Source organism: Ruditapes philippinarum, unplaced genomic scaffold (genome assembly GCF_026571515.1).
Source record: "Ruditapes philippinarum isolate M1 unplaced genomic scaffold, ASM2657151v2 ctg5800_1_1_1_1, whole genome shotgun sequence".
NCBI classification, from domain to species: Eukaryota; Metazoa; Mollusca; class Bivalvia; order Venerida; family Veneridae; genus Ruditapes; species Ruditapes philippinarum.
The window spans coordinates 37359-52709 of NW_026857623.1; the positions used below are offsets into that span (position 1 = coordinate 37359).

Here is a 15351-nt window from a genome sequence, read left to right on the forward strand (position 1 = left end):
TCAAATACTGTGATCACTTAAAGTGTTTGATAGCTTTTTCCTTCCTTACTTAAAAAATGCATTATTGCATTGTTATAAATAACCCAATGTATAATTAAACTGACATTTCCTTGAAATGTTTAAGACAGGGGATGTCATGTCTGAACAAAATATTGCTTTATTTGATGAAGGTATCCTAAAAAAGTAACCAGTAATTATTTTAAAAAAAGCCCAAGAGTACCGGAGATTGGTACAATAAAAATAATTGTATCACAAGCATACACACACAAAACGAACTTGCGAGCGTGCGTGTGTGTGTGTGTGCGCACGTGAGCGCTCGCGTGTGTGTGTTACACATTGGATATGTAAAACTATCGCGATTTACATGCGAAATACATGTATTTACAAACGTGACCTATTCGTCAAGAATTAAATCACGTTCGTTGCAATGAAATGTAAAAGGCTCAATCAAAAACTTTCACATATTATGTTTATAACAGGCAGCACCGACTTTTAAAAGAATACATTTATTAAGTTTGAATGCTTTTGATTATATATACTATATATGTATCATATAGGAGTTATAGAAATACAAAACAAGGAACGTCAAAACTATGGTTACCTAAGACATTATTTTCATGTTTTGTAAAAAAAAGAGAAATGTAGACCAGATATCGGCTTGTCTCACGCCAGTAAATGCGTGATGAAAATGCAACCTAATATCATTTGCACGTAATTACATATTGAAACCATCACTTGCAAATTAAAACTCTTGTATCTGCAAGGAAAATGCTTGTTACGCATATAGTTTTAAGTTTGATTTTATTGAAGAAAGTTAACATAACTGTAACCAAAATGCGATTACATTTAAATCGTATCCTAGAGAACGTAAAAACGCGTCGTTCATTTCTTATGCATACTATCTAATCAGTAAGAACAACATTTCCATATTCAATATTTCTTGCAAAATGACTAAAATGATCATGTACATACAAGAATAGAAGTAAGTAAGTCTATTCTGAAAATCCTGAAAATATTAAAATATAATAACAAGAAAAAAATAACTTTGCAGCAAGGAGAATTTTATAAAATCATGACTAGACTCCGTCGAGATATTGTATAAACTTATCTTTGTATATCATACAAAAAGAAAAAATAACACAAAACATAACTGCTGCAATGTACCATAAAACACTTGATTACCTGTTTTACACGTACATACAGACTGGAAGCCTTGGGTCATCGGCTAAAAAGAAATTACGCGTGATTAATTCCCTTACAACCAGCTGAAATATATCATTAATAAATTTGCTAAACAAATTAATATAACTAATGCAAATCTAATTATTCACGTTTAATTTTTAAGAAAAAGAAATACTGAATAGACTTTAGAATTTGTTCATTATTGAATGACTAAGGTTACATAGATGTTACAAAATTGTAGTTGTCACAGTAAAATTATCTCTTAATTACTTTTTATGATGTTCTTCGACAACTGCATCGTGATCGATTAAAATAATGCAGATCTTAGTTTAAAAAAACCCCGTTGGTTTACATGATGTTACGTTCGGAATTTTCAGTAAATCTACAATTATAGAGAAAATCAAACACTGCAAGCACTGAGGTATACATTGCTTGACAATACGTCTCTATTTGTGTTATCAAGACCATGTGATTTTAATCTACTGACCTCAATAGAGGTCATATTCTGGTTACAGTCAATCCCGAACACAAACCTAGGCTTATTTCTTCTCAAGTAATTAATAAGACAAGAAAGAGATGTCGTTCCTACAGACTAGGGCTGTGTTTTTCCAGGCAAGACTATATGGTTTGCGAAACTAAAGAGCAATACAGAAATCATTTTGCAAAGACCTGTTTATTATCTGCAGTACACAATACTGAAATAGTAAAATAGAGTCTTCTCTCAAATACAATTTGCAAGCGACTGACGAAGGTTACGGTTTTGACTCAAAGAGATCATGTTTAGTTCATAAGAACTACCAAAACATAAAGAATAAAATTTAATTAAATTATTTCTTATAAGATCAGATGAGAGTCACTGACACTTTGAATATAAATCAAAATCATTACAATCTGATTATTATATATATACAAAAAACTTCAAATTTTCTATTTCTTCTGCCCGAATGATAAACATGTAACATTTTTTTTACACATTTATGATGTGATATTATTCACCAGCACAATCAAAGAATGTAGTTTAAAGAACATGTCAAATGAATGACTTAGACTTTTTTTTCAATCATACAATATCCACAATATCTGTTTTTGTAACTTTCAGGATTTGTTCAAGTCACATGACTTGTTTTAAAAGTATTCGGTGATTCTGTTGACGTCTTAATTTGGTTTAACATTGTAGCGAAAATGGAAAAGTTACTTCCCCTTATTAAGTACGTACCATTTGTGTTCAACCAAACGAATAATTCCAGAAAAGGTAATTCTCATAAATTGTACCTGTAAGTTGATATCAAACATGTTTGATGATGTTGCATGATTTAATTACCTTTTACTTTTCATTTTGGAGTCCTTAGAACATTGCAGGTATATTATTTAATGTAGAAAAGGTAAGATTATATTCATTTTGGCGATGGTTCCCGAGTCATGTAATTATGTACAAAAGTAACGCATATTGAAAAGGTAAGCAGTATTTGATTCAATGATAGTAATATATTCAAGCGTTTACAAGATATGGAAGACGACAGAGGGCGCAAGCAGTCCCGAGCCAATATATAAGGCAGGTGAATGTGAGAAATTGAGAGTTGGTGTTTTGGCAGCGTGTTGAACAGTCGACAATCCTAAATGCTATACCTACTTTTTATATTCTTAGTTGCACAGTGCATAGCGCTGTGATAAGGCTGAGAAATATTAAGTAGAAAGAAAGCAAGGATTAAAGATTAATAAAGGAAGAATAGTTTTATAAGTAGAGAAATAGAGTACGAGAAAGAGGAAACGTATATATATAAATAGTATTTCAAAGGATATTAATTTAATAAATTGTTTAATAGGTATAGAAATCATTATTCGTTTTTCAATTAAAAGACAAGGTAGTCTCGAGGAAAATTATATCTATATATTTAATTCAATTTGGTAATTCATGCACATTTATTAAGCAATATAAATCATTGGTCTTCAATCAAATAATCATAAGGCAAAGAAGCCAGAGGAAAATTTAGTATCATACAGGTATAAGCTCGGTGCACGTTACAAATTTGGTGGCAGCGTGGTGGGATAAAAGATAAAGGATAAAATATAATAGTTAAACAGATAAGTACTTAATCAAGTACCGAGCCCTTAGCACAGAAACCATTATTTCATATATAAATCATGAATGACATGAGCATTGAAGACGAGCAAATATTGCTTAATAAAATCAAACTACTTGAAATAGAGAATGAAAGTCTCAGGGTCCAGCTCGAGATACATTCCCTGGACAAATTCTTGAATAAATCTGAAATATCCTCTGTGACGGAAAATTCAGCACAGAGCGTTGAACCAGATCACAAGGATAAGTCACCAGGCTTGAAGCACAGTACACCAAATGAGCCAGAAGTATTAGATTGTTATGGAAAAACACGGTTCCGGGGTTCTAGAATGAAGACCGAAGATACTGATTTGAAGCCTATATTAAAGTCTTCTAGATATAAGAATGAAGGCTCTCAAACTCCGACGTTAGGCCTGAGAAACATGAGAGGCGATGATGTTGAAATTCGGAATATGCCGTATAAAGAACATTCATACAGGGATAATTTAGATAAATTTCAGACACCAGTATTTAGTCCTAATACATCTTTTCGTATTCAAACAAAAAGACAATTGCCGCATATCCCTGAAAGAAAAATAATAGAAAAACGAGAGCAGTTGTCAAACACATTTTTGAATTTTGAACCACGTATTAGGTTTTCAACTCCTATGACTGATAGTAAAACGCATAGTAATACTTTCAAAAGTGAACAAGAAGACAGAGATTTAAGTCCGGAAACATGGGATCGTTTTGTGACTAAAAGAAAAAGGCTTTGTGATAGGGAAAATAAGTTACGCTTTGACATCCCGTATGAAGAAAACAAGAATTTTGATGACTATTTACAAGACTTAGGACCTGAAACTAGGAATACAAACCAGGCAGAAATTAACAGTTCTCAGGAATCAAAAGTATACATGAAGCCAGCAACTTTTGATGGAACAGGGTCATGGCTTGATTACAAAGCTCATTTTGACGCTTGTTGTGAGATTAACAGATGGTCTGAAAAACAAAAAGGTCTTTATTTGGCCGTTTCTTTGCGCGGACAGGCTCAGGGTGTATTCGGAAATCTTGGAACTAAAGATCGAAGCTTTAATGAATTAGTCAAGGCTTTAGAAGAGCGATTTGCACCTCCAAATCAAACAGAATTATATCGAGTGCAATTAAGAGAGAGAAAACAAAAACCGTCTGAGTCTTTATCAGAAATGGGCCAGGAGATACGAAGACTTACTAACTTAGCCTATCCCTCAGCACCTTCAGATGTGAGAGAAACCTTGGCAAAAGAGCAGTTCATAGATTCTCTCTTCAGTTCAGACATGAGACTAAGAATAAAGCAAGCAAGGCCTGTAAACCTCAACGATGCTGTAAGACACGCAGTAGAGCTGGAGGCTTTTCATAGAGCTGAGAGGCGAACAACAGATAATAAAAATTTTATGCGTACGGTTAGTCATGCAGAAAATTTAAATGTTAAGTTACAAAATTACGTTGAACAGTTACAGAAGACAGTGTCAGAAATTAAGAAAATTTTACAGGGCAATACTTGGTCAAAGTCTGCAGATTCTAGACAAGGGTTTAAGACACAGGATCTAAGAAATTCCGATGGTTCGGGTAAAATGTACACAAATTCAAAATACTCAAGTTCAAGGTATAGTAATAATAATAATAGAGATATGTCAAGTTCTAAATGTTATGAATGCGGTGAAAGTGGTCACCTTCGTTATAATTGCCCGAAACTTCATAACCAAGTTTCAAATTTTAAACAAACAAAATATGGTAAACATAGTGTAAAAAATACCAGTAAATATGGGTCTGGGTTATTTATAGAAGCTAGAATTAATAATTTTCCAGCAACTTGCTTAGTAGATACAGGGGCTACATTAACCGTAGTATCAAAGAAATTCATGGGTAACATTAATTCCCCTATGAAATTAAATTCGTTTACAGCTGATATCGTAACAGCATCAGGACAATTATTAGGTATACAAGGAAGCACGAAAATTAAAATTGAGATCGGGGATAATGCATCATTGCTTGATGTAATTGTATCAGAAATAGAAGGGGACGCAATCTTGGGTCTTGATTATTTCAAATCGCAAAATGCAAATATCGATCTTACAGAATGTGTTTTACGTTTAAATGGACAGTCTCATGAATTAAATTGTTCGGGGCCGATAGGGTGTTATAGGGTTATTGTAAAAGAAAGATCTGAAATTCCCGGAAATTCTGAAAAAGATACAGGGTAAAATTAATGATGCATCTAAGCCTACTAGAGGTTTGTACTTAGTTGAACAATTGAATCGCCCTGTTCTTGATAACGATGGTTTAGTTGCTCGAACACTTGTGCAAGCAAGTAACAGTATACCAATAAGAGTTATAAACTTGTCAGAAGAAACAAAGGTTTTGCATCCAGGAACTCATCTTGCTATCATGAGTCCTGTTAAAAGTGTGAACGAAGTTAAGGTATCAAGTGAAAAGAATAATTCTAATATCCCGTCTCATTTAAAAGATCTGTATGAACGAGCTACTAAAGATCTCGATAAAAATCAGTGTAAAGATGTTCACAAGTTACTGTGTAAATATTCTCATATATTCTCTGAGACAGATTCAGATCTAGGACGCACAGGAATAATTCGACACAAAATATCGACTGGGGATGCACATCCAATTAAACAACCTCTCCGAAGGCTTCCTCATCAAATGAACGAAGAAGTAAATAAACATGTTAATGAAATGTTGGATAAGGGAATTATAGAATCATCCTCAAGTCCTTGGGCTAGTGGTGTTGTATTAGTTCAAAAGAAAGATGGAACGCATAGGTTTTGTATCGATTATAGGAAATTAAACAATGTAACGGTAAAGGATGCGTATCCAATCCCGCGAATAGATGAATCATTAGATCAATTATCGGGCGCAAAATGGTTCTCATGCTTAGACTTAAGCTCAGGTTACTGGCAGGTTGAAGTTGAGCCCGAAGATAAAAACAAAACAGCTTTTATGACTAGGCAAGGGTTGTATCAGTTTAAAGTTATGCCTTTTGGTTTGTGCAATGCGCCAGCGACTTTTCAAAGGCTCATGGAGACAGTACTAGCTGGTTTACATTGGAGTGTTTGTTTGATTTACCTTGACGATATTATTGTCATAGGGAAAAACTTTCACAATATGCTGGATAACTTAGATACAGTGTTTAAAAGATTAGAAGAATCAGGTCTTAAATTAAAACCTAGAAAATGTAATATTTTTGCAAAGGAAGTAGAGTTTCTTGGGCACATTGTTTCGTCTGATGGTATTAAAACTGATCCACAAAAAGTAAACTGTATAAAGTCATGGCCAACGCCTAGAAATGTTCATGAACTTCGTTCATTTTTAGGACTTTGTAGTTATTACAGAAAATTCATAACAGGTTATTCAGATATTGCTAAACCCTTACATAAATTAACAGAGAAGTCTCAAAAATTTGATTGGAATACAGAATGTTCTGAAGCATTTAAATGTCTGAAACAGAAATTAACAGAGGCACCTGTGCTAGCGCACCCAGACTTCACACAAGAATTTATATTGGATACCGATGGTAGCAATGTTGCTATTGGTGGAATTTTGTCACAGAAAATAGATGGACATGAACGGGTCATTGCCTATGCAAGCCGATCATTGACAAAGGCTGAACGTAAATACTGTGTCACACGTAAAGAGCTTTTAGCACTTGTATATTTCGTCAAATACTTTAAACATTATTTGTTTGGTAAACAGTTTACAGTAAGAACCGATCATGGGTCACTTAGATGGCTTATGCAGTTTAAAAATCCGGAAGGACAAGTTGCAAGATGGCTTGAAATACTTGCTTCATACAATATGAAAATAGAACATCGACCTGGGAAAATGCATAGAAACGCTGATGCATTAAGTAGAATACCTTGTAAACAATGTGGAATAACAGGTCATCCAGTTAATGAAAGAAAATTTCAGGTTTCAGCAGCTCTTTTGACAAAGGATACAGATGATCAAGATTTAGACATTTCACTTCAAGTTGCACAGAATAATGACAAAGATATTCAAACAATAATAAAATGGTTGAAAGATGGGAAATCAGATAGTATGAATATCGGTTGTGAAAGTTACTATTTGAAATCTTTATGGGCACAAAGGCAAAGACTAAGTATACGTGAAGGACTCTTAGTTAGAAAATGGGAAGTGATAGGGACAAACTTTATAAATTGGCAGGCTATAATTCCAATTAGTTTTCGGGTTAAAGTCTTAAAATTCTCTCATGATATAAAGGCATCAGGTCATTTGGGTATCCGTAAAACACTTAGTAGAATAAGACAACGATATTACTGGCCTGGTTTACAAAATGATGTACGAAATTATGTTAGTACCTGTGAAAAATGCTTAAAACGCAAAGGCCCAATACCGAATAATAAAGCACCGATGAATGTAGTTAGGTCAGGTTTTCCAATGGAAAGAATTGCGGTAGATATATTAGGTGAGTTACCACAAACAGAACAAGGTAATAAATATATACTTGTAATTGCTGATTATTTCACGAAGTGGACCGAAGCATTTGCCATGCCAAACATGGAGGCAAAAACTGTTGCTAAAATAATGGTAGAACAAATTATAGCAAGGTTTGGGGTACCGAGTAGAATACCTTCTGATCAAGGTAAGCAGTTCGAAAGTTTAGTTTTTCATGAAATGTGTGAGCTGCTGCAGATACAGAAGACCAGAACAACACCTTACCACCCGCAATCAGATGGTATGGTAGAGGTTTTTAATAAAACATTAACTAGAATGCTTAGTATGTTTGTTGACGAGAATCATAAAGACTGGGATGAGTACTTACCTTATGTGATGATGGCTTATCGAGCATCTGACAACGAAACCACAGGTATGTCTCCCAACTACCTTATGTTAGATAGAGAAACATCTACACCTTTAGACATAGCATTTCAAGTTCCGTCAAATTTTAAATCAGTACCAATATCACATTGGGCATGGGAACTTCAAGATAGATTAGAAGTGGCACATGCTTTTGTAAGGCAACATACTGGAAACTCAATAAAAAGACAGAAAATGTTTCATGATGTTAAGCTCTCATTTAATACTTTTGAGCCTGGAGATCACGTTTTAGTTTATTTTCCAGTAAAAAGAATTGGTTGTTCTTCTAAATTCACATCTTTTTGGAAGGGACCTTTTGAAGTAAAAGATAAGATATCAGATGTTTTGTATAGAGTTAATTGTGGTTATAATAAAACTTTACAAGTAATTCATGTCAATCGTATGCGAAAGTTAAAAAGTCAAATTCTTCCAGAAGATACTCATATATCTCAAACAGGACTTTCAGAAAGCATAGAAGATACAGAGATAGAAGAAAATAATTATGTTTCAGAAATAGATAATAACGAAGATGATATGCAGACGAACAGATATGGAAGAAAAATTAAGAAACCATCATATTTAAATGACTATGTATTTTCTATTTCCAGAATGGCTAAGACAAAACAGACAACGAGAAAACCTTTGCCAAAGACTTTATGTCCAATATGTAAGGACCTTGTGCTTGAAGAGAAGTTTCTACAGCACATAATGTTATGTAAGAAGAACAATGATAGGTTGTGCTGTGTGACATGCAAAATGTATTTTAAGAAGGAGATTTACAGAAGCAAACATATGAAGAGAGTGCATAGCACTGAAACTACAGATAAGGAAACTCCAAGTACAAGTCAAGAGTGTTGTAAAATTGGAGACGAAGATTCTGATTGGGATAGGGATCCTGACATTGAAATATGTGAGGAAAAGACTGATAATGTCACAGATCAAAAGAAAGAGACAGAAGATTTAGAATCAATAAAAATTGGAAGATTGTATAGGAAGAGAACCCTACCAAATCCGGTGATAGCACCAGTCACTAGAAAGTGTCCGAAACTTGATAATGATATAGAGCAAGAAAATAAATTGGACCCGGCAGTGAAATCTTGCAGTTCCGTTGAAGATCTCCCAGACAATCCTCAGGGCATAGATAATTCAGGAAGTACAGATGATAATAATATCAATAATGTGGACAAAAGGGAGTGTGAATTAAATTATGATGATTCAGAAGAGGATGAGGAGCAAAGTTATGAAACTGTTACAGATATCAAGGAAGATGAAGTCAAAGAAACTGATGAACCATCACCATCATCAGTTAAAACAGTTGAAAATAGTGTCGCTCCATCCGAGGAGAAAATATCCATTGAGATAGAGAAGGAAAAGCTAGAGATAGAGAAGAAAAAGATTGACTTAGAAACAGCTAAATTTGAATTTAAGAAAAATATGTTGACAAAGCTAATTGACATTGTGTCAGACATGTAGAGACAAGGAACATGATTTAAAAGGACAGGAGTGTTATTTAAAATGTAATAATATTATTTTCTGTTATTTTGTTGTATAAGCAAGAAGCTTGATGCATAATAAAAGTTTATTTTGAACCGTGAAATTGAGTTCATCATGCGGGACGCATGCCTTTCGGAGGCGTGGGTAATGTAGCGAAAATGGAAAAGTTACTTCCCCTTATTAAGTACGTACCATTTGTGTTCAACCAAACGAATAATTCCAGAAAAGATAATTCTCATAAATTGTACCTGTAAGTTGATATCAAATATGTTTGATGATGTTGCTTGATTTAATTACCTTTTACTTTTCATTTTGGAGTCCTTAGAACATTGCAGGTATATTATTTAATGTAGAAAAGGTAAGATTATATTCATTTTGGCGATGGTTCCCGAGTCATGTAATTATATACAAAAGTAACGCATATTGAAAAGGTAAGCAGTATTTGATTCAATGATAGTAATATATTCAAGCGTTTACAAGATATGGAAGACGACAGAGGGCGCAAGCAGTCCCGAGCCAATATATAAGGCAGGTGAATGTGAGAAATTGAGAGTTGGTGTTTTGGCAGCGTGTTGAACAGTCGACAATCCTAAATGCTATACCTACTTTTTATATTCTTAGTTGCACAGTGCATAGCGCTGTGATAAGGCTGAGAAATATTAAGTAGAAAGAAAGCAAGGATTAAAGATTAATAAAGGAAGATTAAGAATAATTTTATTAGTAGAGAAATAGAGAACGAGATAGAGGGAACGTATATATAAATAGTATTTCATGTAGGACATTAATTTGATAAATTGTTTAATAGGTATAGAAATCATTATTCGTTTTTCAATTAAAAGACAAGGTAGTCTCGAGGAAAATTATATCTATATATTTAATTCAATTTGGTAATTCATGCACATTTATTAAGCAATATAAATCATTGGTCTTCAATCAAATAATCATAAGGCAAAGAAGCCAGAGGAAAATTTAGCATCATACAGGTATAAGCTCGGTGCACGTTACAACATATATCGATATTTTTAGAATTATTTACACTTCAAACTCCAAATATATAGAACTTATACTTAAATTCATGCCGGAACTTCAAAAGACGTCATTTTAGCATGATTTGAGTACATAGGATCATTTAAATATTGTTGTCATTATTTTGCCTGAGTATATCATCATTTAACGCATCATCATCATCATCATCATTATTATCATCATTTCATCATCTCATCGTTTGTGACTTCAGTCTGGTGCTCATTTAACATACAGGTGTCTACATATACACAATCTAAAATCCATGTTTCTAAAATTTTCTGGAAAAGTTCAGTCTTAAACACCTGCGACAGCGTTTAATTCTCGTCCTTTTTATGCTATATGAAAGCTACTGGTGCGTGTCGGATGCATATTTTATAATACACGCTTTTACCTTTTCAAGCAAATTTCAGACATGCAACGGTTTTTAATATTATCTTTTTATGGAATTTTCACTTCATACTTTTATATATAAATTATGCTGCATAATCAAAACCATTTAAACAGGCAGGGAAAGTGGTAGTTTTCTTAAATTTGAGATAAAAATCATAAAAAGATGAGCATCTACATCGATCGAATGGGGCACAACGGAAACTCTTTTTGACAAAATCAAGAAATAGACTCATAATTAAATGTTTGCGATCCATAGCCATTTTGATTTAAAAGACCATAAACGTTTATAATTTTAAGTTATTTTGCAAAATGCAAATGATTATTTTAAGTAATCGTACAGAGTGAATTGATCTAAAATTTAACAATTTTGTTTCGTTCCTGAAGTTCTTTGTGGTTATGGCTCAAATGGCGAGCCAAATAAGTCGCAGTAGATTATCCCAAGAAAACTGCGAAATTACTGAAGGAGGCAAAACTGTTAAGCTATAGAACACTGCAACAACACAGAACTAAGCTAAAAGTTATTACGTCTGAACTGAACCATATCATTTTAAAAGGAGACCTTTTCAATAACTTTGAATAGATACAGGCTTTAGTTAACAAGAATCTTTAGTTCCATTTCGCCTCCTACTGAAGATCAATCCTAATTTTAGTGATCATACTTTAAGATGACTAAAAACTGGGGGAAAAAGACACCAAATACATGCTGTTGATTATAATAAAAATTGGTGCATTCGTTCTCTTGAAATGATAAAATATAATTAAAATTGTAATTTTATTAGATATAATAAGTTTGCGTGTTTCATGGTCTGTGTAGACGGATATATAACGGATTGTCAACACGATATTGATGCAAGCTTAACACACCTTTTGTTTATGACGTAAATATAAAACACTAACTATTAATTTGTAAACCGAGAAAGCTGATTGTCGCGATTGTCGTCATATGTGACAAGCTCAGCAATTTTTGACACAAATGTGATATTTGGGCAAAAATGAGTTGTGACTAGTTTGAGGTAGAACAACATCTGCTGAATAACTGAAAACAATTTTTTTTCAAATACTTGATATTTTATGAAATATTGTAATTTGTATGACATTACCATAAAAACAAAAAATACATTTTAAACTTTTATTGGTATATATAAGCTAGAAATAACTCCATAGTTATACACAATAAAATAAAATATAAAGTTATCATTCATCTTGGTGTAATATATGTAATAACTTGATATAAAAGCTATCATTTGTTTTCAAAAATCGGTTACCATGGCAACACAAATAAAAAAAATCGTCAAATGCAATATTTATGCACTTACATTGATTAACTCATCACCAAATTAATCCATATTTATATAAAAAGACAACAATATTTAAGACTTTTCAGAAAAAAAAAGAATTTTTCATTTTTCACTTAAATTGTTATTGATAAAAAATATAAACATAAGATTTAAACTCTCAGAATTTCAGTAACTTTTCCATGATTAAAATATAACAAGATCAACAAGGAAAGGCGGCGTTCAATGAACGTAATTTCATAACTTAAGTTAGTCCACTTTAAAACGCATAGCTGTAACATGTTAGTACATAAATCCAATGCAAAACAAATATTCTGTAATGCACTGATTACAAAAATTGTGTATTTTGGTTGCCATGGTAACAAAAATATACAAAAAAGCTGAATGAGTTAAAATAACGGCATTTTATAAAAAATATTCCATATCAAATAATTTTATTCACTGTGACAGTAACTTCAAAAGTATTTCAGAAATTTAACCAAAAATAGAAAGAGCTTGCACTAGTTATTTTCCTGACTATATATACAGTTACAGATTTTGACAGTGTAACCATATTCTGATCACTGTATTTTTAATTGTATAACATGAATTACATATTAGTATATTTTTAAATTAAAATAATGTCAATAATTGGAAACAGTTACAATAACAGATTCTTGCAAACACATGGGAAGTCACAAATGACAGCTCACTTATGTCCTTGAATGTAGTCTTGCAACCCCAGGTTGAGGGTTTGACCCAAACAGGGAACAACAACCAACTTGCGAAAACTTGTTTCACAATTTAGTAAAAATACTGTAACATCTGCCACTGCAGTATTCAGCTTTTTCAAGGGTACTTCTGAAGACATAAACTCTATGAGAATGTAATTCACTTTTGGTAGATGAATCACTGACTTCTCACATGCCATCCTGAAATAACAAAAACATGAAAAAGTATATATAAAACAATATAGTGTACATGATGATTTGACTGAACAGAAATGAACTACAAGTAAATTGTTGTGTAGTGTTGTACAGCTATTTGGTTCATATAAAGTCTTTTTCATGTAAGTTCTTGTGTAATATATTACAGTCTATATATCATGTACGAGTAGCAGTAACATGACTAAAATAATCTGAATCTACATTATGTGCATGTATTGTGGTGACGACACCTCACTTTTTATTTCACAAAATAGTTTATTTAATATGGAATACTGCATTGATATACATGCTTTAATAACCCAATTGAAGTGTTTTTTATCTTGACCAATACTACATAGTTTATACATAGTGATTGTCTTTTTTACTCCATACCCCTGGTGCTCAATAGGACATAGATGTCACACATTGTACCGTCATTTCAAACAAAAGTTTAGTATTTTCATCAGCAAATAGATGAAACATCTATGTGTTCTGAAAATTATGTATATGTTCTTAAAGAGCATTGTTTTCAATACATTACACAGCGTATTTGCACAAACAATACAGCATTATTTCTAAATATAAACTTAAAATTAAGTTCATGATACTGAACAGAGCTTTTTAATTTTAAAACAATATTTTTAAGATCTCATCTGACATCATATATAAAATGCTAAATTGCAAATAAGTTACATTGCTTTTAACGGCAATTCAGGAAAGTTTTCACTATCATTATTCGATAAAAATGTTTGAGAATGGTCAGTTCATGATGATTATTTACATATGTATACAATGATTACAATCATCATCATTTGATCTTTAAAGCAAGCATCAAAACACTTACAAGTACATTCCCTTGTGGTCTTGAAGAATATGGCTATAACATGCTCGGTATTATCTACGTCAAAACTTTAATGAACTAAGTTTAAGATCTTAAATGTATGTTGGCTGACCTAAAATTACAACACACAATATTTCATCAGCAAAAAGGACTGGCTCATTAATGTTCTGTTAGTGGAAGTTTGGGGTAATTTACTCATTGATTTTGGCTTCCAAAATGTAATGCTTTTCCTTCTTTACTTATAAAGTGACTTCCAATTACAGACATTTTGCAGTCTTTGACTGCCAATGTATGGTACCTAATAGAAGCCCTGCTGGAAGCATAATTATGCTATGTGGTATTCTTGAGTAATGCGAATATAATATGATTTATTGTAGATACTACCATAGGCAAAAAGATAATAATAATAAATGCATTTTTAATATTTATCTATTTATCTATGGTGACATCTTCAATCCCAGTACTCAGAGATCTATTTATTGTATTTCAAAAGCAGCATGCAGTACAGGGATAACATTTTCTTTACTAAATTGGATCTTGAATTGTAATAGAAATTCATTTGTTAATAATTACAGTGCTGTACAGTAGCCTTGTCATATATTTCCTTTAAAATTTACACAGACATTTTAGAAATATTTTATGCAGTATTATTCTACTTGATGTAAATCTATATCAAGCTTATTCATTGAAAACAAACAGCAAAATATGTTATGTGTCCAGTTACATTTTTGTCCCAGTAAAGTAGAAGTGATGTATCACTTGTTTAATATTTTCATTGCAGCCTGGACTTTAATTTATTTTATAATGTAATCAATGTCAAACTTAGAAAAGAAGTTAACAATAATTTTCTATACTGTAAAGACCATGACAAATACAAATCATGTGCAATAAACAATGTATCCCAAAAAAATTGTCTATCATGATCTGACTTAGGTTAGATGCCTGCCATGTTTTTTTTTTAATTTATAAACCAGTTCAAGTGTCATGGTCCCATTTATTTAATTGTTTAAAGTAAAAATACGATGATTATTCAACATATCAGAAAAAAGAACAAAGCATAAATAATAAAAAATGCACTTAACTTAATATTTATTTTAATCTCCAAATATGCAATAACATAGAACTGACGGAAATGGTAGATGTTCTACATGTGTTTACTCGCTGACCTGACTCCCATTGAAGTTAAAACAGTGTATTTATGATAAATATAGATTTTGGGGAAAACAGTACATGTTTATCGTGAGGAAGCTGAGAAAGTAGTTTTTTATTTTTTTTTCAAGTTTTTTCTAT

General features: G+C 32.3%; 1 protein-coding gene and 1 long non-coding RNA gene across 2 annotated transcripts; one reads left to right on the plus strand and one right to left on the minus strand.

Annotated features, from left to right (window-relative positions):
- The first annotated feature begins 2360 nt into the window (after positions 1–2360).
- Positions 2361–10567, plus strand: LOC132750386 (uncharacterized). The gene is made up of 2 exons (XM_060740353.1): positions 2361–2456; positions 8719–10567. Exons 1-2 carry the CDS (start codon positions 2365–2367, stop codon positions 9581–9583), a joined length of 957 nt encoding a protein of 318 aa, XP_060596336.1. The 5' UTR covers positions 2361–2364; the 3' UTR covers positions 9584–10567.
- Positions 10568–12210: 1643 nt separating this feature from the next.
- On the minus strand, positions 12211–14222 carry LOC132750387 (uncharacterized). Its single transcript, XR_009628539.1, has 3 exons — positions 14065–14222; positions 13541–13712; positions 12211–13226 (listed from the first exon to the last, which is right to left on the minus strand). It is a non-coding gene; the product is annotated as an uncharacterized LOC132750387 (long non-coding RNA).
- Positions 14223–15351: the final 1129 nt, after the last annotated feature.

What these genes read in the sequence shown, in the direction of transcription:
- LOC132750386 (XM_060740353.1), top strand. Translation starts at nt 2,365, where the DNA reads ATGGAAAAGTTACTTCCCCTTATTAAGTACGTACCATTTGTGTTCAAC. An exon ending in AATTCTCATAAATTGTACCT is followed by an intron (nt 2,457 to 8,718) that starts GTAAGTTGATAT and finishes TTCTATTTCCAG; the next exon opens with AATGGCTAAGACAAAACAGA.